The 25188-nt window shown below is 31.0% G+C and overlaps 1 protein-coding gene across 1 annotated transcript in view; it reads left to right on the top strand.

Moving 5' to 3' along the window:
* LOC114333514 (cholinesterase 2) overlaps window positions 1–25188 on the top strand; it is an 80293-nt gene that overhangs the window by 39486 nt on the left and 15619 nt on the right. Inside the window, exons 7-8 of the mRNA XM_028283399.2 lie at window positions 12998–13175; window positions 14953–15122. Coding sequence (XP_028139200.1) covers window positions 12998–13175; window positions 14953–15122 — 348 coding nt within the window. The remainder of the gene's footprint in view (window positions 1–12997; window positions 13176–14952; window positions 15123–25188) is intronic.

Genomic DNA, 25188 nt, shown 5'->3' with positions numbered 1-25188 from the left:
TACTATGTCAAATTGGAACTTTTCGATTTCTCTCGCTAGATGTTTAAGTTTACCTTCTCTATATGTGCCTCTTACATTCCATGTTCCTAAAAGTAAGTGTTCTTTTCGACATGTTCTCTTGTGTTTTTGTCCGGTTTTCATTTTTTTTCTCTTTTGTCCTTTTTTTGAATTATCGTTATCCTTTTTCTGTACTTGTGTCGTCATCGTTATTCCCATGGTACAATTGTCTGCTAGTTTTTTGATGTTGTTTTGATCATTTTTCCTTCTTTGTCGTTCCACTTCCATTCGTTGTTGTTTACCCATATTTTTTTTACTCCAATCTTGACTTCATTTCCTTTGTTTCTTTCTTCCTGAGCAATGTTTCTAATTGTTTTCTGTATTTCTCGTTCTCTTATGGTTGCATCTTCGTTAATATATACCTTCAGCCCTCTTATTTCTTTTAACTTATACTTTTTTTCCATTATTTTTCTTTTTTCTTCTTGGTTTTCTAATTCAATGAGGCATGTTTTTTCTCCTAGCTTGTGAGCATTCCTTATTTTAACCTCTACTCCTAAGTGTTGTTTGATGAAATTGTTAGTTGTTTCTTTTAACCCTGCTTGTTCATATGTGTCTATCTTTAGACCATTCATGACTACGTTATTTATTCGTCGGTGTTTTTCCATAACTTCCATGTGGTTTGTTATTTCTCTGAGTTCCTCCTTGATTTCTATATTCTCTTGTTTTAGTTCCGCATTTTCTTTTCTCAGCGCTCTGTTTTCTATAATGAGCTTTTCTATTGCTTCCTTGCTTTCTTTTTGATTTCTTTTTATTTCCTTAATGTCATCGGTGAGGTGTCTCACCATTATTAATAATTGATCAATTTTTGTTTCTTCATTTCTTTTCTCTTGATTTTTTGTTGGTGTTCTCGAGAACTTTTTGCTCTTTCTAAAAATATCATCTTCCTCGTTATCCATATATCTGTCCTTCCTTTTTGACACTCCTTCTGACTGTGTGTCATCACTGTCTAAAGTTTCCAGATACCTTTCCATTTTCCGGCGCCAAACACTGTCTTCCACCTCAAAAGTGCAGAGAAGACAGCGTTTACCGTATTTATTTTGTATATTTGTTATCGGTTGTTATTTTCTGTGGTTACCTGGAAAATCTACTCACAACGGCAACGTCGCAATTTCATCGGCCAGAGTTTCGTGTCTACGTTTTGTTGTTAAACAGGCTTAACAATTTTAGCGATCTTACTTTTTGTATGTCCTTGGTTCTATTTTGATGTTATTTCACCGATTTTAATGTTTTTAATTATCACTAACCTTAACTTAATGTCTTATATTGTTCACTGGATACTTTTAATAACTTATTTCCCGTTGCAACTCTCTAAAATTGAGTTTATTGCAGACGGTAAATACAATATTTGTTTTCGTTTTGACTCAATTTGTTGCTTAGATATCATAAATTGTTTATCCCAAGAGGTCAAATGTCGAAGGCTATAACTTTTTGAAAAAAAATCGTAGAGAGTTGGTGAAACATCTAATCTCCTTCTAAAAAGTGTATTTTCATATTATGATGTAAATAAATGCGTAAAACATTTTTAAACCTCTAATTTTTGGGTTTGAAATACGGGGGGATAGGGGGCAAATTTCGTTATAATCGTTTAGAGCTGAAGCGGCTCTGTACATCCTATGAGTTTTTAACTTACAGATTATTGCTGCTTAAGATGAAACAAAGATTTGTAAAAAAAATAAAAAATTTCTACGACCAACTGAAGCCGAGATAATTTTTAGGTTTGAAAATAAGGGGGCAAATTTCGTTATAAACATTTAGAGCTGAAGCGGCCCTGCACATCCTATGAGTTTCTAACTTACAGATTATTGTTGCTGAAGACAAAACGAAGATTTATAAAAAAATAAAAATTTTTACAACCAACTGAAGCCGAGATAATTGTTTTTTTTTTTCTTAAGTCGTAGTGCCTTTATTTATAACAATTAAGAAATTATTTTACAGTCATTTACTAAAGAAAGACTTATGTTATCTTAAAATAAAAATTATTATAAAATATAATTACATTTAATTATTAAAAATTATTTTTATATTCGGTGCTTTTGCGAGCGGCCGAATTTTGCAAATCGCCCGGCTCGCTTAAAATCCGCGCGGTCGGAAAATTTTTACGTAACTTGTATTAAATTTTGACAGAAAACAATTTAATAATATTACCATTATAATATACAGTCTATTTACCAGTGTATTTGTTTTTCTTGATAAACTTTTATAGAAATAATATTACAAAAATGATACATATATAAGAAATATATAACTATATTTTTAATTTTTTCATTGTTATATAAATATAATAATAATAATGTTACTTCTTACTATAATAATAATATACAATATAAAACTTTTTTTTCTTGTAGTGACTATTCTTTTTGGATTTCACATATAAAAGTTTATCAAGAAAAACAAATACAGTGGTAAATAGACTGTATATTATAATGGTAATATTATTAAATTGTTTTCTCTCAAAATTTAATACAAGTTACGTAAAAATTTTCCGACCGCGCGGATTTGAAGCGAGCCGGGCGATTTGCAAAATTCGGCCGCTTGCAAAAGCACCGATTTAAAAAATAATTTTTAATAATTAAATGTAATTATGTATATTTTTTAATAATTTTTATTTTAAGATAATAGTCTTTCTTTAGTCAATGACTGTAAAATAATTTCTTAATTGTTATAAATAAAGGCACTATGATTTAAGAAAAAAAAACAATTATCTCGGCTTCAGTTGGTTGTAGAAAATTTTAATGTTTTTATAAATAGGGGAGTGCATTTAGATTTTCACTTCGGAAAAAATCAAACAAGATAAAACTTTTTGTAATTTCATTAAGAAATATTTAATAAACAACATATCAAAAAGTTCTACTCGAGAAGTGGGTGCTTCATTTTTATTAAACAAATGAACAGCGAAGTTAGATGTTTTTTTTAATAACTCCGAAAATATAATTTTTAGAAAAAAACTGACTTAACCATTGAAAAATTCAGAAAATTTTACAAAAAAAACTTTATATAAGATTTTCCTAAAATTAAATCTCTAGCTTCTGTAATTTTTTATTTATAACGCTAAAGTCACCCTTCTCACACACATTGGCGCACTGTAAACTAGCGTTGGAAGAAGTGCATAATTGAGTTTTTTTAATGTAATTCTTTAACTAATGGATTAAAAGAAATTTTGCAAATTGGACATGAAAGAAGATGAAATAAGCTATCTTATGGTGGTCATAAAAAGAAATAAAATATATGGACATAAGTACGGTGTGGGCGGAAAATGAGCCTTACATGAATTTTGTTTAAAAATGATTTAAAAATGTGTAACTAATAAAATTTTACTTATAAAACTATCAAATTTGCACAACTTAACTCTCAATCATATGTCTAGACGATGTTTTTATTCAAAAAAAATTTCAAAAATTTAATTCAAATAATACGATGTCTCAAAAATGTAATTTTTGAAAACTTCGTAGTTTTACAGAATTCCCACCATTTTAAGACGGTATTACTCAAGTTTGAATAAATCTAATACAATTTTTTTGCTATTTTTTTAAAGCTTGGGATGTAATCTTTAAAAAACACTGAATTATTTTAGTTTAAAAATGAAATAAACAATTTATTTTTGAGAAAACTAAGAAAGATAACAAAAATGTAATACAAAAACCGAAAATTACCAGCCGAAAAAATCTATATACAGAGTGATCAAAACTTTTTTCTGTAAAACTTACCTAAAATACATTTAATAATAAGCTTCAACAATAATAAATGTTCAACAAAAAAAATTTTTTTAGCTCTTATACAGTATGTCTGCGTAACTTGGAACCTATTGATAATTTTTTTAATATCAGATTTACAAAAAAAAGTTATTCTTTATAAAATACTCTGCATTGTATATAACATAAGATGGAACCATCAAATATCAAATTTTGTTAATTTTGTACGAGGTATATCCAAAAATATGAATTTCACTCAAGAGTAAAGTACCTTTATATTTCACAATACCGAAAATTTTTATAGAGAAAAGTTGTTTGTAATTAAAAACTATGTTCCAATATGTAATTATATCCTTCTAATCGAAAATTTGTTTTTTTTAAATATTCTTTCTAATACATTTTAATTTTTAATATTATTTTGAAAATTATCTGTTTATCTTTTTTTTAAGAATAAAATTTCATATTTAATTGGATTCTACTTGTTTTTCATTTAAATATCCGCCATTTTGGATCCGCCATTTTGAAATTTAAATTTTTAATCTTTAATTCAGATTCAACAACCTGTTAAAAATAATGACAATAAATGTTTTAGAAAAATTTTCTTTTTAGAAAATCCGCCATTTTGGATCTGCCATTTTATAACTTAAATTATCAAAATTTGATTCAGGTTCAGCAACCTCTTAAAAATATCAACATATATGCAAACAAACACATTTTATAAAAAAAATTCGGATTTTACAACTAGTTTTTAAGGATTTTTAGGAAAAAATCCGCCATTTTGAATTTGCAAATTGTAATGTCAGATTCGGGTTCAGCATAATCAAAACTATAATAAAAACATTTTTTATCAAACTAAAATGTTGAAATGTTGTTCTGAAGCTATTTTCTTGTGGCATTTTTATAATCAAGTATATTCAAATGGGAAATAAGCCACAATTTTACCTAAAAATGATTTTATTAACGTTTCGACGCCCAAGTCTGGTGTCGTTGTCAAAATACAAAATAATACTAAATAAACAAAAATGTTGTTGCTTAGTAAAAAATTCTTCTAATAATTTATTTAATCTGACTCATTTATATCGGCAATTCAGACACATATTATACATTTTAAAGTAGACGACTTTAAAATGATATTGCCAATATTGATGAGTTGCGTTTCTGGGACGACTTTACTAAAAGATAGTTCATTCGATTACATGAAATCAATCCCAACTCAAGAATATCCGCCACAATATCCTGGTTTTCCCTCGTGATTTACTATGGAATCTTTAACGCGAGAATTTCAGTGCCACCGTTGCATTTGGTTGTCTTTTTAAAGACAGATCACATGCTATGATTTTTTGTGGCGGATATTCTTGAGTTGGGATTGATTTCATGTAATCGAATGAACTATCTTTTAGTAAAGTCGTCCCAGGAACGCAACTCATCAATATTGGCAATATCATTTTAAAGTCGTCTACTTTAAAATGTATAATATGTGTCTGAATTGCCGATATAAATGAGTCAGATTAAATAAATTATTAGAAGAATTTTTTACTAAGCAACAACATTTTTGTTTATTTAGTATTATTTTGTATTTTGACAACGACACCCGACTTGGGCGTCGAAACGTTAATAAAATCATTTTTAGGTAAAATTGTGGCTTATTTCCCATTTGAATATACTTGATTATAAAATGTTGAATTCACCCATATTCTTAACATTATTTATTGTATAACATTGTATTGTATAACTATAACAATTGTTATTGTTTAAACAATTAATAAACAATTAGCGGCGAAATTTGTGAGTAGAACTTTTTACTTTAACGTATTTATAAACTAACAAAAAAAGTTTTAGAAAAATATAACCTTGTTTGATTTTTTCCGAAACATTGTATCTTTTCGTTCTAATTGCACTCCCCTAAAATCTTCGTTTTGTCTTTAGCAACAATAATCTGTAAGTTAGAAACTCATAAGATATACAGGGTCGCTTCAGCTCTAAATGTTTATAACGAAATTTGCCCCCTTATTTTCAAACCCAAAAATTAAAGGTTTAAAAATGTTTTACGCATTTATTTACATCAGAATATGAAAATATAACTTTTTCAAACGAGATTGGATGTTTCACCAACTTTCTACGATTTTTTTTCAAAAAGTTATAGCCTTCGACATTTGACCTCTTGGGATAAACAATTTTTAATATCTAAGCAACAAATTCGTTAATCTGGCTCTACAATTTTTTTTATGTTTGAAATCGAAAGATCTTCATTTTAAAGCTTTAAAAAGTAAAAAAAATTATTTGTACAATAAATAATGCAATTGTAAAAAACGGCCATTTTGGACATTTCGCAGGCTGTTTTGCAACAACCAATTAACCAAATTAAACTTACCGTACCTCAAATTGTAGGTTTTTTAATTTACTACAACTTTCTATTAAAAAGTTTTTCTCTAAAATCAATATCCTAAGCTACAAAATTAAAAATCAATAAAAATTGCAAATTTAACAAATGAAAATCGCAATTAAAAAAAAAGCGCACAATATTTTTGGTTACATTTTAGTAGAAGTTATTCCTGGCATCGTCCTTTACAACACCTGATAGGTTTCAAAAATTCCTGAATTATATCACGTTTTTTCACCCACAGCCTGGGGTATAATAATATTTCATTATTGCGGTGTCGTTAGGAAGGAAATGGTGGCTAGTTTGCCGTCACACCCATTATGAGTGTTATGAGTAGGGCGCGGATTATATTATATGTAAGTTACATATTTTTACATATACATATTATATATTTATACATTTTTTGAAAAAGTGAATATTTAAGGGGTATATACATATATTTACATATTTTCGTCACTTTACACTGCAGTGGAAAATCCGAAAACCATTAAGATGTTATTATGCAGGGCCTGTCAGTTTATTCCTATACACTATTCCACGAATATACGAGTGTTGTGGATTATCTCGAGAACGAATATTTTACTGTGCAAATTATGAAGAACGAAAGTAAATTGCAAAATACATTGTTGTTTATTGGAACAATTATTAGACCCATTTACTTTCGCCTTTCGCACCTCTTATGTTGCACACTAAAATATTCGTTTTCGCGATAATCCAAGACAGTCGTATATTCGTGGAATAGCCCATAGGTGCTATTTACCTGAGTTCTTAACAATTCTTAATCTCTGCAAATTAAGTTGACCGACTTGGATTTGGGGACGGACATTAACTAGAAATAATCATAAAATGAACTATATGAATAGACTTACAGCTCCCGGAACGAATCGTGGCTGATCTGATGACAAACGCTGAAGATCTGTGCAAGGCAATGGTTGCTTCTAACATTCCATTAAAAAAATTAAATAACGTTAATCTAAGATCGCTTTTACAACTTAAGCAAATATATTAAGAAAAATAAGAGCAGAAAGAGAAAACAACTACAGAGTGGTGTCTACAAACTAACTTGTGGTGACTGTCCGAAAACTTACATCGGTCAAACTGGCAGAACCTTTGAGAAACGGATAGCAGAACACAAAAGGGCTTTCAACAATAGAAAAACAGACACTTCCACATACGCACTTCACCTTCTAGATCATAATCATTCTTTTAATGAAGAGTTCCAAATTTTGCATATTCAAAATAAAGGCCTTAAGCTATCTTTATTAGAATCTATGGAAATTACTAAATTAAGAAATACAGATATAATTCTGAATGATCAACTCGAGACAAACAGTTCCCCACTCCTCAACCTCTTCAGTTAAAGACTTTAAAAAGGCAAACCCATAGTAAACTAAATCACTTGAGAAAGGCACTCTGCCGAAACAGCTGTAGTCACATAGTTATAATAAATTTTGTGGAAGTATAGAAAACAAACTTCCTTTTTTGTTATCGTCCATGTTTCGCTTCCATTCGCGACTGCTGTTCGTATCATGGTCTTATAGATCCAGATTTTTACACCTCGTGCGAAGAGTTTTCACTTTATTAGATGTTGCATTGCAAAAAAGATCTGTTTCCTGTCATTACTCGCGTTTTAACGTCTCGATCTATTTTGTTGTCATTGGTGATTGTTGCTCCTAGATATTTCAATTCTTTCACCACTTCAAAGTTAAGATCGTTTATATTAATGTTTTGCCTTATTCGCCGTCGTTGTTGGTTTGAAACGACCATGTATTTTGTTTTGTCCTTATTTATTTTAAGGCCGATATTTCATGCAACTTCTTTAAAACTCGAGAAAATCCTTAACTTCTAACGTTGATTGTGCCACTGCATCTGCGTCATTGATAAAGGCGGGTACGATTTTTGCACCCCGGGAAAAAGAGTGAGAAGAGTAAATGTTTTAAAAAGTTATTCATTAATCCTAAGAGTCGGTCTTTACAGTATTCTTACTGGGAAGAAGTTTTAGGAAATAGCAATAAAAGAAAATACGATACCCAGTGCCGGTTTATCCACTGGGTGCTTAGGGCGGGCGCCCAGTGGGCCCTTTTAATTATAAAAAAAATAAAGACGCTAAATAATCTACATATTTTCCGAAAAAATCTCATACGCAGATACGCCAATACACTGCAAAAGCCTATGTTCTATTGTTACATCTCTTCACGACTATACACAGTGGCGTAGCCTAGCCCCACAGAGGCCCCGTGTCTGTTTGTGGCGGGGCCCTTTTCCAAAAACTACAGAAAGTTGTCAGATTTAGCTATGTCTCGAATTGTATCCAAAAGAATCGCATAAACGGAGTTTTTTTAGTTTATAATAATTTCACTTTGAATTGTGGGGCTTAAATAATAAGAGGTATATCTCACTTTCCGGCTTTAAAATAAGTTCTTTTAAAATAGGAACAAAATATGTTCTTTTAAAATAGTTAAACGAAAGACAAAAATAGATATACATACATCTAATTTATAGATAAAAAATAGATTGTTCTCAAAAATGCCAATACCCAAATAATAGGTACACACTCTTTCAAACATTCAAAAGTAAAGCGATTACAAAAATTGCAATTTGGCATTATACAGTGGCCTCTAAGGCTAGCACTCCACTTGCGATTTGTAGTCACAGTGTGTAATTTACAGTCTAGAAAATTAGTCGCTGTTTTCAGAATCGCGAATTGAATGCTGCAAGGATGTGACATCAGCTTTTAGATGTTTTTTTGCTCTAGATAAAGAAGAAGTCAAGACATCAATTAATACTTTATGCGAGAAACATACAAACGATATTGATAAAACCAAAGAGAACTTGCATAATGAAATTACCCATTTTGTAACGTTATGCCAAAATTTGAATAAACATATATTTTATGAAAAATTTGATGTCATCCAGGATGTAAAGGCAACTTTTCCCAATATCTTAACTTTACTGCTTTATTTGACGCGTCAGATGAGCGGTCTTTTTCGGTTTTAAAAAGAATAAAAACATATTTTAAGGTCAAATTTGGGTCAAAAAAACCTAGACGCATTATCAGTAGTAATTGCACAAGAGCTCTAAAATTATTGAATTTTTCCCGAGTGTCACTTTGGCAGTTTTAATTTCACGAGCCGAAGGCTAGTGAAATTATGTCAAAGTGTCACGAGGGCAAAAATTCTATATTAATTTTAGAGTTCGAGTGAAATTTGTTGCGATTATTTCATGAATAAAACTGTTCAAAACCAAAATTTTATTGTAATTTATATATGTAAGTACCAATTAGTGAAATTAAACACACAGTTATTATAAATATGTATTTGACGGTTGAAAGTCATCACTTTTATAATTTTTAAAACATTTGTCATTAATGTCACTGAATGTATTTTTTCGTAGCAACGAAGGGCATCTGACGTAATATGCTTAACGACGGGAGATTATCAAAAATTATCACCTTAATTTGCATGTTGTAGCTTTCTATTGGTCAGAATCTCCTATGAATGAAATAATCACTATTGTATATAGAAAATGAAGAACTGGAGAAACTGAATTGTGATAATATTATATGGCAGTTTGCGAATGTCAAGTCAAGAAAAAAAGTGATCTAATTTTTGTCTTTATGTACTTTTTAGAATATGTTTTTTTGCTTATCATGTGTTGGTTTGTGGAACTTTCTGTTTTTATAAGTATTTTTTGGATTATTTTTTAAGTTTGCTATTCTCCTTGCTTGCCTAAAAAAAATTACTTTATGTATTCTACAATAAATCTTTATAGTTAATGCATGTGTTTTCTTGTTAAAAAACTAACAACGAATAGCAATGAAGGGGGCTCCTAAACCTCCAGCGCCCAAGGCCCGAAGTTAGGTTAAACCGGCACTGACGATACCAATATAAATATTGGAAATATTTTAATTTTAGGGCTAACATTTTGACCATAAACGTTGTTAGGCTTATCCGTATCTCTATAAAAATGCACAAATCGATGCTTTATCAATTACACAATAGCTTTTAGCTGTGTCAAATACTCGAGTTGAATTTTGAGAAAAATGGGAAGAACATAACTATAAAAATTAATAATGCCGAGAAAGATCGCTTATTTAGGAATTATCTTCCAGGTAATTAGCGACCAAAACGAAACATAGAAGGAAACTAGAGGACGAGAGAGGATCTGTTCATAGATATGAATCACATTCACTCTAAGAATGACACAAAACCGCACAAAGCTCGCCGAAATTTTTGACAAACTCCACCAACAGAGGGAGGAACTAAAAAAAAGGGGGCAATACTTTAGTTTAGCTATTCTGTGTAAACTATTTGTTAAATATTCTTCCTCGTGTGTGTCTCATCCTTTAAGGACATTGGCGATCAACACGGCACATTTTACTCTGTTTGCAGCGGTTGTGAAGACTTCTATTGTTGTTTTTCCACTCCACTGCTTTATATTTTTCAACCAGGATGTATGTCGTCTACCTGGTCCCCTTTTTCCTTCCAATTTCCTTTGTATATCCAATCTCATCAACTCATATTTTTCATTTCATATATTTTATGTTATGTATTTCATTCATGTATTATATAAACGATACTATCCTTATTTAAAGATACAGGGTGGGGCATTAGTGTAACAAAGTCCAATTACTCGTTTGTCGTAAGAGATACGAAAAATAGTTATTGAGGTAAAAGTTGGGGCACATATAGTACCATAATTTAAAAATATTTTCAAATATACAGGGGCGTTAGTATTGATAGGGTGACACAAACTTATGTTTTTTTTTAAATGGAACACCCTGTACATTTTCACATTTTTGGATTCTCCTCAATGTTTCTTTTCTTAAAATATATGGGTTTGTAATATTATACGAGGTAGTTTAAAAGTTAATTACGTTTTTTTTATTAATTTCGTAGAGAAATCTACACCCTGTAGAATTGTAGTGATTTGACATCAAATTTTCTATTTATATTTAAACGATTTTTAATATAGTCTACTACTGTTAAACATTAACAGTATAGCGAAATGTTTAATTTTAGTATACAGAGTGTGTCGAAACTCGGAATGATAATTTTCTGAGTTTTCTTAAATAGAATACCCTGTATTTTAGTATTGTAATGAAATGATACTTTATGGTACTTTTTTATTTCTTAAGCATTCCCTATACCTAAGTGCTTTAATTTGTAAGTTATTTGTGATTCTTTAAGCCAAACATTAATTGCAACAAAAGTTACGTGAAATTTTATTAGGTGGCCGTGAAAATACCCAATCAAAAATAATTTTTCGAAAAAAATACAGAATAATCCAGCCTGATACTTAATTTATTAATATTGGATTTGATATCCAAATCCATTCGTAGTTAAGGTTGTTAGTGCTTAAAATATTAATCAAACATACAAAATTCTCCCTAGTTGGCTATGACACAAAATTTGCTTAAACATTTGACATTATACTATTTATATAGTTCCAGTTAATTTGTTACCATTACTAATATTAATTTTTCTAATGAGAAACTGATTAAAATGGCTTTGTGCTAGGAGAGTATAACAAAAATGAGCTACTTGCAATAAAAATTTATCATCAGCAATTCCCTGATAGATGACAACCAAAAAGAGAAACTTTTGAAAGTATACTAAAACGGTTTCAACCGACTAGATACTTAGACTGTAAGAACGGTTGTACTAATATGCAGATCCTCAGTGACACTAAGGAATACATTTATTTCCTGTTTTCTTCACTTACTTCTTCTCTTTGTTCGATCAGATTTATTATAATCTAAGTGTCCAGTCCGTTGAAACCGTGTTAGTATATTTTTAAACGTTTCTATTGTTAGTTGTCGTCTATCAGGGAATTTCTGATGAAAAATTCTTATTGCTAGTAGCACATTTTTGTTATACTCCATTAGCACAAAAATCTTATCAGTTCCTCATTAGAAAAATTAATATTAGTAATGGTAACAAAGCAACTGGAACTATAAAAATAGTATAATGTCAAATTTTTAAGGAAATAGCTGACTAGTTAGAATATTGTATGTTTTTATTAATATTTTGCGCACCAACAAACTTAACTACGAATTTATTTGGATATCTCATCCAATATTCATAAATTAAGGCTAAATCTCATCAGGCTAGATTATGATGTATTTTATTCGAAAAATTATTTTTGATTGAATATTTTCACGGCCACCTAATAAAATTTCACGTAATTTTTCTTGCAATTAATGTTTTGCTTAAAGAATCGCGAATAACTTACACATTAAAGCACGCAGGTATAGCGAATGCTTAAGAAATAAAACGTACCATAAAATATCATTTCATTACAATACTAAAATACAGGGTGTTTCATTTAAGAAAACTAAGAAAATACTCATTCCGAGTTTCGACCAACCCTGTATACTAAAATTTAACATTTCCCTATACTGGTAATGTTTAACAATAATACACTATATTAAAAATCGTTTGAACATAAAATAAAAATTTGATGTCAAATCACTACAATTCTACAGGGTGTAAATATTGCTACGAAATTAACGAAAAACGTAATTATCTTTTAAACTACCTCGTATAATATTACAAAACCATATATTTTAAGAATGCAAACGTTGAGGCGAATCCAAAAATGTAAAAATATACAGGGTGTTCCATTTAAAAAAAACATACGTTTGTGTCACCCTGTCAATACGCACGCCCCTGTATATTTGAAAATATTTTTAAATTATGGACCTATTAGTGCCCCAACTTTTACCTAAATAACTTTTTTTCGTATCTCTTACGACAAACGAGTAATTGGACTTTGTCATACTAATGCCCCACCCTGTATCTTATTGAAATTTTAAATAGTAAATTAAGCATTTAAACAACATTTAAATTCTGGAATTTTCAATTTATAGGACGTCTGGGATAAAAACGACCCCATTACCGGATTTCTTTTCACGCCAGTCCTTGAACAAGAACATGAGACTGCCTTCTTAACGGAAAGGATGTATACCATAATTGAAAGTGGTAACGCACAGCGAGTTCCTCTGATCATGGGAATCAATTCAGAAGAGATGCTTTGGAATGGAATGGGTAAGACACTTAAAAACAACAAACGAAAAAAATATATTTTAATTAAAATCTATAAGGAAAAATTTTCCTGTAGCTGGCTGTCTACCATTAATTACAAAAATTGAAGAAAAAGATCTTCTGTGTAAAAGGTATATTAGTTTGAAAACCCCAATAAAGGGCTACATTAAAATACAGAACGTTTTCTCTCTAAAGAGAGCATCATCAGTGTTCTAAGCCTAAAATAAGTATAACCATATTTAGTGAAGACAAGAGTAAAAAATTTTTTAAAGGATGACCAATATAAAAAATTAGGTTATACTTACAAGCTCTACATGATAAGCCACCAAAAATACATGGGTTAAAACCCTTAAAATGCCGAAAAAAGGTTTTACATTGGCATATTATTTATTAAACCCTGGCGATGGGTGAAATTTAAAAGGTATACCTCAAGGCACCATATAACTATACCACAAGCATGTGGGTGGTTGAGTTCTTTTCTCTTCTCAACCACCAAGAAAAATCAACTCAACCACCCACATGCTTGTGGTATAGTCATATGGTGCCTTGAGGTATACTTTTTAAATTTCACCCATCGCCAGAGTTTAATAAATAATATGCCAATGTAAGACTTTTAGCCGGCATTTTAAGGGTTTTAACCCATGTATTTTTGGTGGCTTAGCATGTAGAGCTTGTAAGTATAAGATAATTTTTTATCTTGGTCATTCTTTAAAAACATTTTTACTCTTGTCTTCACTAATTATGGTTATACTTATTTTAGGCTTATAACACTGATGATGCTCTCTTTAGAGCGAAAACGTTCTGTATTTTAATGTAGCCCTTTATTGGGGTTTTCAAACTAATATACCTTTTACACAGAAGATCTTTTTCTTCAATTTTTATATTTTAATTACTTTTAGAATTTAAATTTGCGTTGTGAGTATTCATAATCATTATCACACAGTTTCTGTCTGCGTCCTCAGTCAGTCCCTGACTGTCCAGTCAGGCCCTTCTAAACGTTTTTCCGTTTATTTATATATTGTGCTGTTGCAATTCGTTGAAATTTTTTTCATGTCAGTTGACCAGCGGGTGCAAGCTCCCTTTATCTCTCTCCCTTTCTCTCCCTCTCTCGCTCTCCCTTTTTCTCTCCCTCTTTATCTCTGTCTTTCTCTTTCTCTCTCTCTCTCCTCATTTCTCTACCTACTCATACCACCTACGAGCAACTATCTCTTTCTATCGGATTCAACTATGGGATGCTCTCATGGACTCAGAGAATATCTTGTCCATGGCTTTTACGACTTGATCTCTCCATCAACTAAGTGAGCTACCTTATCTCTGCTACCTTTGACGTTTCCCGAAATTATCTCTCAAGGTTATCATTACTTATTTTTGCAATATGTCCTAAAAACTTTAAGAGACCGGCGAGACAAAGTCTTGAGTCTGAATGTTAAGCTCTTGAAGGATTGGGCTTTTTGTTCTGTCCATGAGATCCATAAAATTCTCCTGCAGCATCATGCCTCAAAGGCATTAATTCTTTTTCAATTTTCCGATTTTATTTCCATGTTTCGTACCCTTAATTGAATAAAGAAAAATTAAGCCACGCACCTGTAGGTAATTGGCTGAGCAAAACCATTATATAAAAAAACACGTACCAATCTCATTTTGTTTTTTTTTCTCGACAAGAAAACTATTGCTTTTGGTTTCTACTAGTTGTAGCAGGTTTGACATTTCTTTTTCTTCTAGAAAATTCATTGATGTTTTACACCTAACCATATTAAGAAATGCCACATATATTTTGTAGATCCTGAGAGTATGTATCGGACCGCTGTTGGGCTAGACAATGACCTGACCAAGCTGGTCGAAGAAGATATGCAGATACATGATGCAAACCAAAAACAAATTGTAGGTGCTGAGGTTAAAAAGGTTTATACAAATGGACAATTCCAAGATCATCTCGGAGATGCCGTTGAAGTAAGTATAATTATTATTTCCTAACATTCTATATGCGATATAATTTTTTGTTGATTTAAGCATTTTTGGCAATAATATTTTAATTAATTTTGGCATTAAATTGCTTCTTCCGATTCAATAGAAAGCCAATTTTGGCTATCCTATTTTTAATCCTGAAACTATTGGTCCAGTCTATTTGGTCTTCGTCTATTTTTCCGCTATAAGCAATTTTGGAGTAATACCTTTGTAAATATTTGTAAATATGTTATAGTCAAAGCCCGAATTTCAGGCACTCCTATGTTTGACTAGGCAATCCTCAGGTCTGACTGACGGTCTTAGTCAAAGCCCGAAATAAATTACAGTTTCGGCCTTTGACTAGTCAAACCTAGGAGAGACTAAGTTGGTCAGGCAAAGGTCGAAATTTAATTTTATGAAATCGGGGTTTGACTGAGTTTGACCAGTCAAACCCCGATCAGTTATTAATTTGTTAGATTAGGTTTAATAAAACGTCATTTTTTAATTTTAATGTTTATTATTTTCATATTGTCGTAATTAAAATAAAAACATTAATTTTTATTCTTTCATGTTAGAATATAATAGAATAGAAATATGCTTTCTTGCCATGAAAAATTTAACAATTTTATAGGCAAATCTTACAAGAAACATAAATAAGAACAATAACAAATTAATGACAAATACAATTTACTAAAATGATATAAATCGTCAATATAAATAAAATATAATGAAGTGAAACAAAAAACAGTAACAATCTATTTTTTTAAATTTTGCAAATTGCTTAATCTACCTTAAGAAATTTAATAAGTTAAGTTATGCTGTACTTTCTTAGTTATTGGTTAAGAAATTCTGCTATTGAATAATATGGTCCTTGAGATAAATAGGCTTAAGGCTTAAGTCATTTTACGGAGCTTGGGGAAAGCTGTTGCAGATTTAAGTTGTAGAGGGAGATGGTTGTAAAGTTTTTTTGCAGAATATAATATAGATTTCTTTACTAACTCACGGGACGGGATCGGTAAATAGATGTCAAAGATAGAATTTCTGGTGGAATATTCATATCTAGGTCTTGCTGGAAAGGCATGTAGATGTTTATTAATTAAGCAAACAGTTTCTAAAATATATAAAGAAGGTAGTGTTAGAAGCCTGTGATCTTTGAAGTAGCTTCTGCAATGTGTTGTTCTTCTGAGGCCAAACAGATCTCTTATTGCTCTTTTTTGTAATGTAAAAATAACATCGAATTGGGCAGCCGTACCAGAACCCCAAAAAGGGAGACCATATCGAAGATGGGACTCGAACAAAGAAAAATATGTTATTTTGGAAGAGGCTAAATTCATTTTCTTCGAGACAGATCTTATTGCAAAGCAACCTAAGGATAGTTTTTTGCTTAACACATCAATATGAAGGGACCATTTAAGGTTGCTATTTAAAAAAAAATACCAAGATACTTTACAGAATCAACGATACTGATCTGGCTCTTATGAAGAGGTAAGGGTTGAAGAGCTCCTTTATAATAGGATAATGCTACTGTTTGATCTACGTTAAAAGAGAGTAAATTTGAATCGGACCAGGATTTTATTGTGAGTAGATCAGAAGTTATAGTAGCATGAAGATGCGATATTTGAGTTGCTCCAAGTGATACTGGTATCATCAGCAAAACGAAAAACTTTTCCCTCTTCCCTCGATTTTTAAGCTAGTGATGTCATTAATAAAGATAAGGAAAAGTAGAGGACCCAATACTGAACCTTGTGGTACCCCACGTATAACATTTTTGAGACTAGAGTCTGTATCATTTGCTCTAACCAGTTGTTTCCTATTATCCAAGTAAGATTGAAACCAGTTCGAAGAAATACCTCGAATTCCATAGAAATCTAGTTTTTTTATCAAAATGTCGTGATTTACACAATCAAAAGCTTTGGCATAATCACCACATGTTGAGGTATTATGATGGCATTTAGTTTTTCTTAAATATCTCCGGAACATTTCTATTTAGAAAAACGAAAAGTGGTACGCTTATTGATCTCCCAGTATAGACATAAATCGACTCCATTAATTACGAATTTCTATTACCGGTCATACGTGTCTGATTTGGGTAGGGCAACGGATATTTTATCGCATAACTTTTGTCATTAACTTCTGAACACTGTTGACACTGGATTATTAAATTGTGAGGTATTATAGTACTAAAAGATACTTTTGCTCTAAGTCGGTAGGATGCACCGTTTCTAGATAAATCTATGTGACATGTGAACATTTTTCGTTTTTTAATTTGAAAAAAAAAATTAAAAAAACTATTTAGAAAAACGGAAACTGGTACCTACGTTTATTTATCTTCCAGAGATACATCGATTTCAATAATTGCGAAATTCTAGTACAGGTCATATGCGTCCGTTTTGGGTAGGTCGACGGTTAATTTAATCGCTATAACTTTTTGTCTCTCATTTTTAAATATTTTTGATACTTGATGATTAAATTATGAGGTACTCTTGTACTAATAGTTACTTTTGCTTTAAGTCGATAAAATACACCCTGTTTTTCTGAAATATTTTCACACTTTTTTCAAATTCAAAAAACTAAAAATTTTCAAATCGATCTTTCTAGAAAACGGTGTATTCTACCGACTTAAAGTAGGAATACCTTTTTGTGCTAGAATGCCTCATAATTTAATAATCCAGTGTAAAAATGCTTAGAAGTTAAAGACAAAAAAGTTATGCGATAAAATAACCGTTGTCCTACCCAAACCGGACGCCTATGACCGGTACTAGAAATTCGTAATTCTTGGAACCGATTTGTTTCTGGGAGATAAATAAGCGTACCACTTTTCGTTTTTCTAAATAGAAGTGTTCTGGAGGTATTTAAGAAAAACTAAATGCCATAATGTCTTAACATGTGAGAATAAACACTAATTTTTTATTTTAATTAAGACAATATAAAAATAATACACACTAAAATTAAAAAATGACGTTTTATTAAACCTAATCTAACAAATTACATTTTAATAGCTGATCGGCGTTTGATTAGTCAAACTCAGTCAAACCCCGATTTCATAAAATTAAATTTCGACCTTTGCCTGACCAACTTAGTCTCTCCTAGGTTTGACGAGTCAAAGGCCGAAACTCTAATGTATTTCGGGCTTTGACGAAGACCGTCAGTCAGACCTGAGGATTGCCTAGTCAAACCTAGGAGTGCCTGAAATTCGGGCTTTGACTATAATATATATATTTGTCAACGTGGAATGAAGTAAACACTTCTGTTGTATGTAGGCATATATGAATTTATTAAAAAATCTTTAAAATTTATCCACGAAGGAGTGGAAGTACAAAACGTTTTCGGTCAAACTGACCATCATCAGTGTAAACCTGAAAATAAGTAAACCACTAAGATTAAAAAGCAAAAGGGTGAAATGTTGACAGTTGTTACTTACGTCCAGTGTACAAGTAATTGAAACTAGCCACTTCAATAGGTATAAAAACCTCAAAAATACATTATTGTTACATTCTATAATGAAAAGTGGTCGACATTAAGTCGATGTCTTAAGATTTAAAGATCACATGTGAATGTATTTCATCCTTGCTCGAAAATTGCACAAGGTAAGTACTTGTGTTCAGGTGAGAGGTTACGAACCAACTGATTAGACAGTTTGGTGCCAGAAATGTATGACAAGATGTCAAGGGAAGTTAGGTGGATTTTTCATCTGTCAACCGAAAAATTTTTAACAAAGAGATTAATATTTAGTTTTAATTTAATTTAATTGAAAGTATGGTTGGTTGCATATATGTTACAACAAAATTAGGAAACTGAATATTGATAGAATAGGAAAACACTAATAATATCTGTAAGTTGTGTGAAGATGAGAGCTGAAATCAAAGAGGAAAATATCGTTAAAAGACGTGTACGTGTCTTAAAAGAAAAATAAAAAAAATTTATTTTTATCTTCTTTGATAGTAGAAACCTGATTGTCAAAACCTTTTAAGCTGCATATTGAGCTATTGAAAGTTATGATTTGAATTTAGGAATATTGATAAATGTTAATGACAGCGTGTCCGCGAATGTGTTAAGATATTGGAGTAGAATTAATTAAATATTTGTAGCTGGGAATTTATTTTTAAAAAATAAATAAATGCAATTCTGAAATATGGTTGGTTGCATATATATCAGGAAATTTGTAAAGAAATAAGAAATAACTGTAAAAATAAGAAATCTGTAAATTGTGGGAGGTATAATATAGAAAGAATAAAGAACTGTTATTAAATGAGGAATATTGAGATAATGGAAATGTACAAACTTAACCAAAAACACTTGCCAACTGTTGAATTATTGAAAAATTTTAGATTATATTATATTGATAAATAATGTTGAGATACTAGAGTAAAATTAATTGTTGATAGCTGAGAAATTATTTATAATTTTAATAGTAATGAAAACAGAGTGGATGAGTGAAAAAAGGGAATTTTTATTGTTGGGCAATCAGCAGAAGGTTTTCGGTTGTTGTATTGGGAATCCTAATATTGGGAATTCCTAATATTCAAATCATAACTTTCAATAGCTCAACATGCAGCTTAAAAGGTTTTTACAATCAGGTTTCTACTATCAAAGAAGATAAAAATAAAATTTTTTTATTTTTCTTTTAAGACACTTACATATGTTTTAACGATATTTTCCTCTTTAATTTCAGCTCTCATTTCATTCTATACTTCACACAACTTACAGATTTGATATTATTAGTATTTTCCTATTCTATCAATATTCAGTTTCCTTAGTTTCCTGCAACATATGCAACCAACCATACTTTCAATATTTTTGACTTTTTAAATACTCTCAGACAATTCCAACAATATCCATTATCCACAATATCATAATTTTACTTAATTAAATTTAATTCTTCCACTCTTTCAATTTTGAAAAACAGTTTATGACGTCACATATTGTTGGTGCAGATTTTTGATTTTTGTTTTTTAAATTCAGTTTGCACTAAGGAATGCATTACCTCAATTTTAAATTAGAACTCACATTAAACTTTTTAATATCTGCATTTTTCAATATACCAATTAACAATAAATATGAATCTCTTTGTTAAAAATTTTTCGGTTGACAGATGAAAAATCCACCTTTGACATCTTGTGATACATTTCTGGCACCATAGAGAAATAACAACAACATTGCTAAATGATAAAAATTATAAAATTTACTCACCTTTCACTTAATTTTTTCCTAGGAACAGATACATTTTGCTCACTAAGTACCATCTCCACAGTACCTCCACCGTAATATTTCTTATGCAAAACTTTCTCACTTGATTTTCTTACCAACAATCCTCCTAATCCAGTTGGATATCCAAAAATTTTGTAAAACGATACAGTAACAAAATCAGGTTTATACTGGGATAAGTCAAGTGTAGATGTTGACAAAAAACAAGGGGCATCTAACAGAACATACCAGTTTCGACTTTTGAAGTCCACTGAAGGATTAAGTGCTCCTTTTTGGATTTTTTCTATCCATTCTAGAGGATATTTGGTACCAGAGAAGTTGCATTCAGCGGGGTAAACGAAAAGGTTGTTAAATTCCGTACATTCTACTTTAGTATTTGTTGTACTTCCTGCAAATATCCTAAAGGCGTCTTCCGTTTTTATTTCTCTTACACTTGTTGTTATTTCTCTATGTCTGGCACCAAACTGTCTAATCAGTTGGTTCGTAACCTCTCACCTGAACACAAGTACTTACCTTGTGCAATTTTCGAGCAAGGATGAAATACATTCACATATGATCTTTAAATCTTAAGACATCGACTTAATGTCGATCACTTTTCATTATAGAATGTAACAATAATGTATTTTTGAGCTTTTTATACCTATTGAAGTGGCTAGTTTCAATTACTTGTACACTGGACGTAAGTAACCACATTTTCTTAAAAAATTTTCAACTGTCAACATTTCACCCTTTTGCTTTTTAATCTGAGTGGTTTACTTATTTCCAGGTTTACACTGATGATGGTCAGTTTGACCGAAAACGTTTTGTACTTCCACTAGTTCGTGGATAAATTTTAAGGATTTTTTAATAAATTCATATATGCCTACATACAACAGAAGTGTTTACTTTATTCCACGTTGTTATATTGAAGGTATACAGCCAACTACAGGGTTAACTCCCTTTTTAAAGTTTTATATTATATTTGTATATATCGTTCATTTGGAAGAAGAGGGTTACATCTCAAAATGTTAAAGATTTTTTTATTGCATCAATACCTTCCAAATAATGACTTCTACTATGGAAAAAATAGTTACATGTGTAAGTACAGTAGTATCCAAGAGATGGCAGATGTAACTCTTTGGTTTTCCCCTAACTTTCTTTACAGAACGTTATTTGCTTTAACGAAAACAGTTATATCTTGTAATTTAATAGACAAAAATAAGTTAATTTAATTAAAAGGGTGATTTATTTTTGGGATATAGAGTTATAAGTAAAGATATAACCATTTTTCTTAAAAGTTATAACACTAAAAGTGAACAGTATGTTCTGATAGAAGGATACTTTCTTAGTTGTAACTTTCTTTTGGATAATCTTATATATAAAAATCAATTGCTGTGCGTTAGTCTCGCTAAAACTCGAGAATGGCTGGACCGATTTGGTTAATTTTGATGTTGAATTTTTTGTGGAAGTTCAGGGAAGGTTTATACGGTTTTATATTGTCATTTTAGTAGCCACCAAAATTTTTACAGCTATATGTATAAAATGCTCTTTTTACAGTGTTTGTTGCCATACTCCTCCGAAACGACTTTACCGATTTTTATGAATTTTTTCAAGTGTACTCGACCGGACCGGGAGTAGGTTATTATCTATATTTCATACCCGTGCGTCTTAAGGGGGGTTGCCCCCCTGATATTTATTTCTATTTTTTCGGAAAATCTCTTTTTTTTTTAATTTTATATTATGTGGAACGTAAAGATACATACAACCCTAAAATTTCACTTTTCTATCACTAACTGTTATTTTTTAATGGCCATTTAAATATTTTACACCTATATAAACACAAGAAAGTCGTGACAGTTACCAACACATAACTCGAGAACGACTGAATAGATTTTTATGAATTTTTCCACGTATATTCGACCGGACCGAGAATAGGTTGTTGTGTATTTTTCATATTCGTACGTCTTAACGGGGGCTGTCCCCCTAATATATTTTTTTATTTTTTTGGTCAAACTGTTTTCTCTTAATTTTGTGTGATGTGGAAGGCAAAGGTGAATACAACCCTAAATTTTCACTTTTCTATCTTCGACCGTTATTTTTTAATAGCCATCTAAAATTTTGCATCTTATATATAAAAATCAATTGCTGTGCGTTAGTCTCGCTAAAACTCGAGAATGGCTGGACCGATTTGGTTAATTTTGATGTTGAATTTTTTGTGGAAGTTCAGGGAAGGTTTATACGGTTTTATATTGTCATTTTAGTAGCCACCAAAATTTTTACAGCTATATGTATAAAATGCTCTTTTTACAGTGTTTGTTGCCATACTCCTCCGAAACGACTTTACCGATTTTTATGAATTTGTGCAAGTATACTCGATCGGACCGGGAGTAGGTTATTATCTATATTTCATACCCGTGCGTCTTAAGGGGGGATGCCCCCCTGATATTTATTTCTATTTTTTCGGAAAATCTCTTTTTTTTAAATATTATATTATGTGGAACGTAAAGATACATACAACCCTAAAATTTCACTTTTCTATCACTAACTGTTATTTTTTAATGGCCATTTAAATATTTTACACCTATATAAACAAAAGAAAGTCGTGACAGTTACCAACACATAACTCGAGAACGACTGAATAGATTTTTATGAAATTTTCCACGTATATTCGACCGGACCGAGAATAGGTTGTTGTGTATTTTTCATATTCGTACGTCTTAACGGGGGCTGTCCCCCTAATACATTTTTTATTTTTTTGGTCAAAGTGTTTTCTCTTAATTTTGTGTGATGTGGAAGGCAAAGGTGAATACAACCCTAAATTTTCACTTTTCTATCTTCGGCCGTTATTTTTTAATAGCCATCTAAAATTTTGCATCTTATATATAAAAATCAATTGCTGTGCGTTAGTCTCGCTAAAACTCGAGAATGGCTGGACCGATTTGGCTAATTTTGATGTTGAATTTTTTGTGGAAGTTCAGGGAAGGTTTATACGGTTTTATATTGTCATTTTAGTAGCCACCAAAATTTTTACAGCTATATGTATAAAATGCTCTTTTTACAGTGTTTGTTGCCATACTCCTCCGAAACGACTTTACCGATTTTTATGAATTTTTTCAAGTGTACTCGACCGGACCGGGAGTAGGTTATTATCTATATTTCATACCCGTGCGTCTTAAGGGGGTTGCCCCCCTGATATTTACTTCTATTTTTTTCGGAAAATCTCTTTTTTTTAATTTTATATTATGTGGAACGTAAAGATACATACAACCCTAAAATTTCACTTTTCTATCACTAACTGTTATTTTTTAATGGCCATTTAAATATTTTACACCTATATAAACAAAAGAAAGTCGTGACAGTTACCAACACATAACTCGAGAACGACTGAATAGATTTTTATGAAATTTTCCACGTATATTCGACCAGACCGAGAATAGGTTGTTGTTAATTTTTCATATTCGTACGCCTTAACGGGGGCTGTCCCCCTAATATATTTTTTAATTTTTTTGGTCAAACTGTTTTCTCTTAATTTTGTGTGATGTGGAAGGCAAAGGTGAATAAAACCCTAAATTTTCACTTTTCTATCTTCGACCGTTATTTTTTAATAGCCATCTAAAATTTTGCATCTTATATATAAAAATCAATTGCTGTGCGTTAGTCTCGCTAAAACTCGAGAATGGCTGGACCGATTTGGTTAATTTTGATGTTGAATTTTTTGTGGAAGTTCAGGGAAGGTTTATACGGTTTTATATTGTCATTTTAGTAGCCACCAAAATTTTTACAGCTATATGTATAAAATGCTCTTTTTACAGTGTTTGTTGCCATACTCCTCCGAAACGACTTTACCGATTTTTATGAATTTTTTCAAGTGTACTCGACCGGACCGGGAGTAGGTTATTATCTATATTTCATACCCGTGCGTCTTAAGGGGGGTTACCCCCTGATATTTATTTCTATTTTTTCGGAAAATCTCTTTTTTTTTAATTTTATATTATGTGGAACGTAAAGATACATACAACCCTAAAATTTCACTTTTCTATCACTAACTGTTATTTTTTAATGGCCATTTAAATATTTTACACCTATATAAACAAAAGAAAGTCGTGACAGTTACCAACACATAACTCGAGAACGACTGAATAGATTTTTATGAAATTTTCCACGTATATTCGACCAGACCGAGAATAGGTTGTTGTTAATTTTTCATATTCGTACGCCTTAACGGGGGCTGTCCCCCTAATATATTTTTTAATTTTTTTGGTCAAACTGTTTTCTCTTAATTTTGTGTGATGTGGAAGGCAAAGGTGAATAAAACCCTAAATTTTCACTTTTCTATCTTCGACCGTTATTTTTTAATAGCCATCTAAAATTTTGCATCTTATATATAAAAATCAATTGCTGTGCGTTAGTCTCGCTAAAACTCGAGAATGGCTGGACCGATTTGGTTAATTTTGATGTTGAATTTTTTGTGGAAGTTCAGGGAAGGTTTATACGGTTTTATATTGTCATTTTAGTAGCCACCAAAATTTTTACAGCTATATGTATAAAATGCTCTTTTTACAGTGTTTGTTGCCATACTCCTCCGAAACGACTTTACCGATTTTTATGAATTTTTTCAAGTGTACTCGACCGGACCGGGAGTAGGTTATTATCTATATTTCATACCCGTGCGTCTTAAGGGGGGTTGCCCCCCTGATATTTATTTCTATTTTTTCGGAAAATCTCTTTTTTTTTTTAATTTTATATTATGTGGAACGTAAAGATACATACAACCCTAAAATTTCACTTTTCTATCACTAACTGTTATTTTTTAATGGCCATTTAAATATTTTACACCTATATAAACAAAAGAAAGTCGTGACAGTTACCAACACATAACTCGAGAACG

Source organism: Diabrotica virgifera, chromosome 2 (assembly GCF_917563875.1).
Source record: "Diabrotica virgifera virgifera chromosome 2, PGI_DIABVI_V3a".
Classification (NCBI taxonomy): Eukaryota; Metazoa; Arthropoda; class Insecta; order Coleoptera; family Chrysomelidae; genus Diabrotica; species Diabrotica virgifera.
This window is presented reverse-complemented; position numbering and strand designations above follow the sequence as displayed.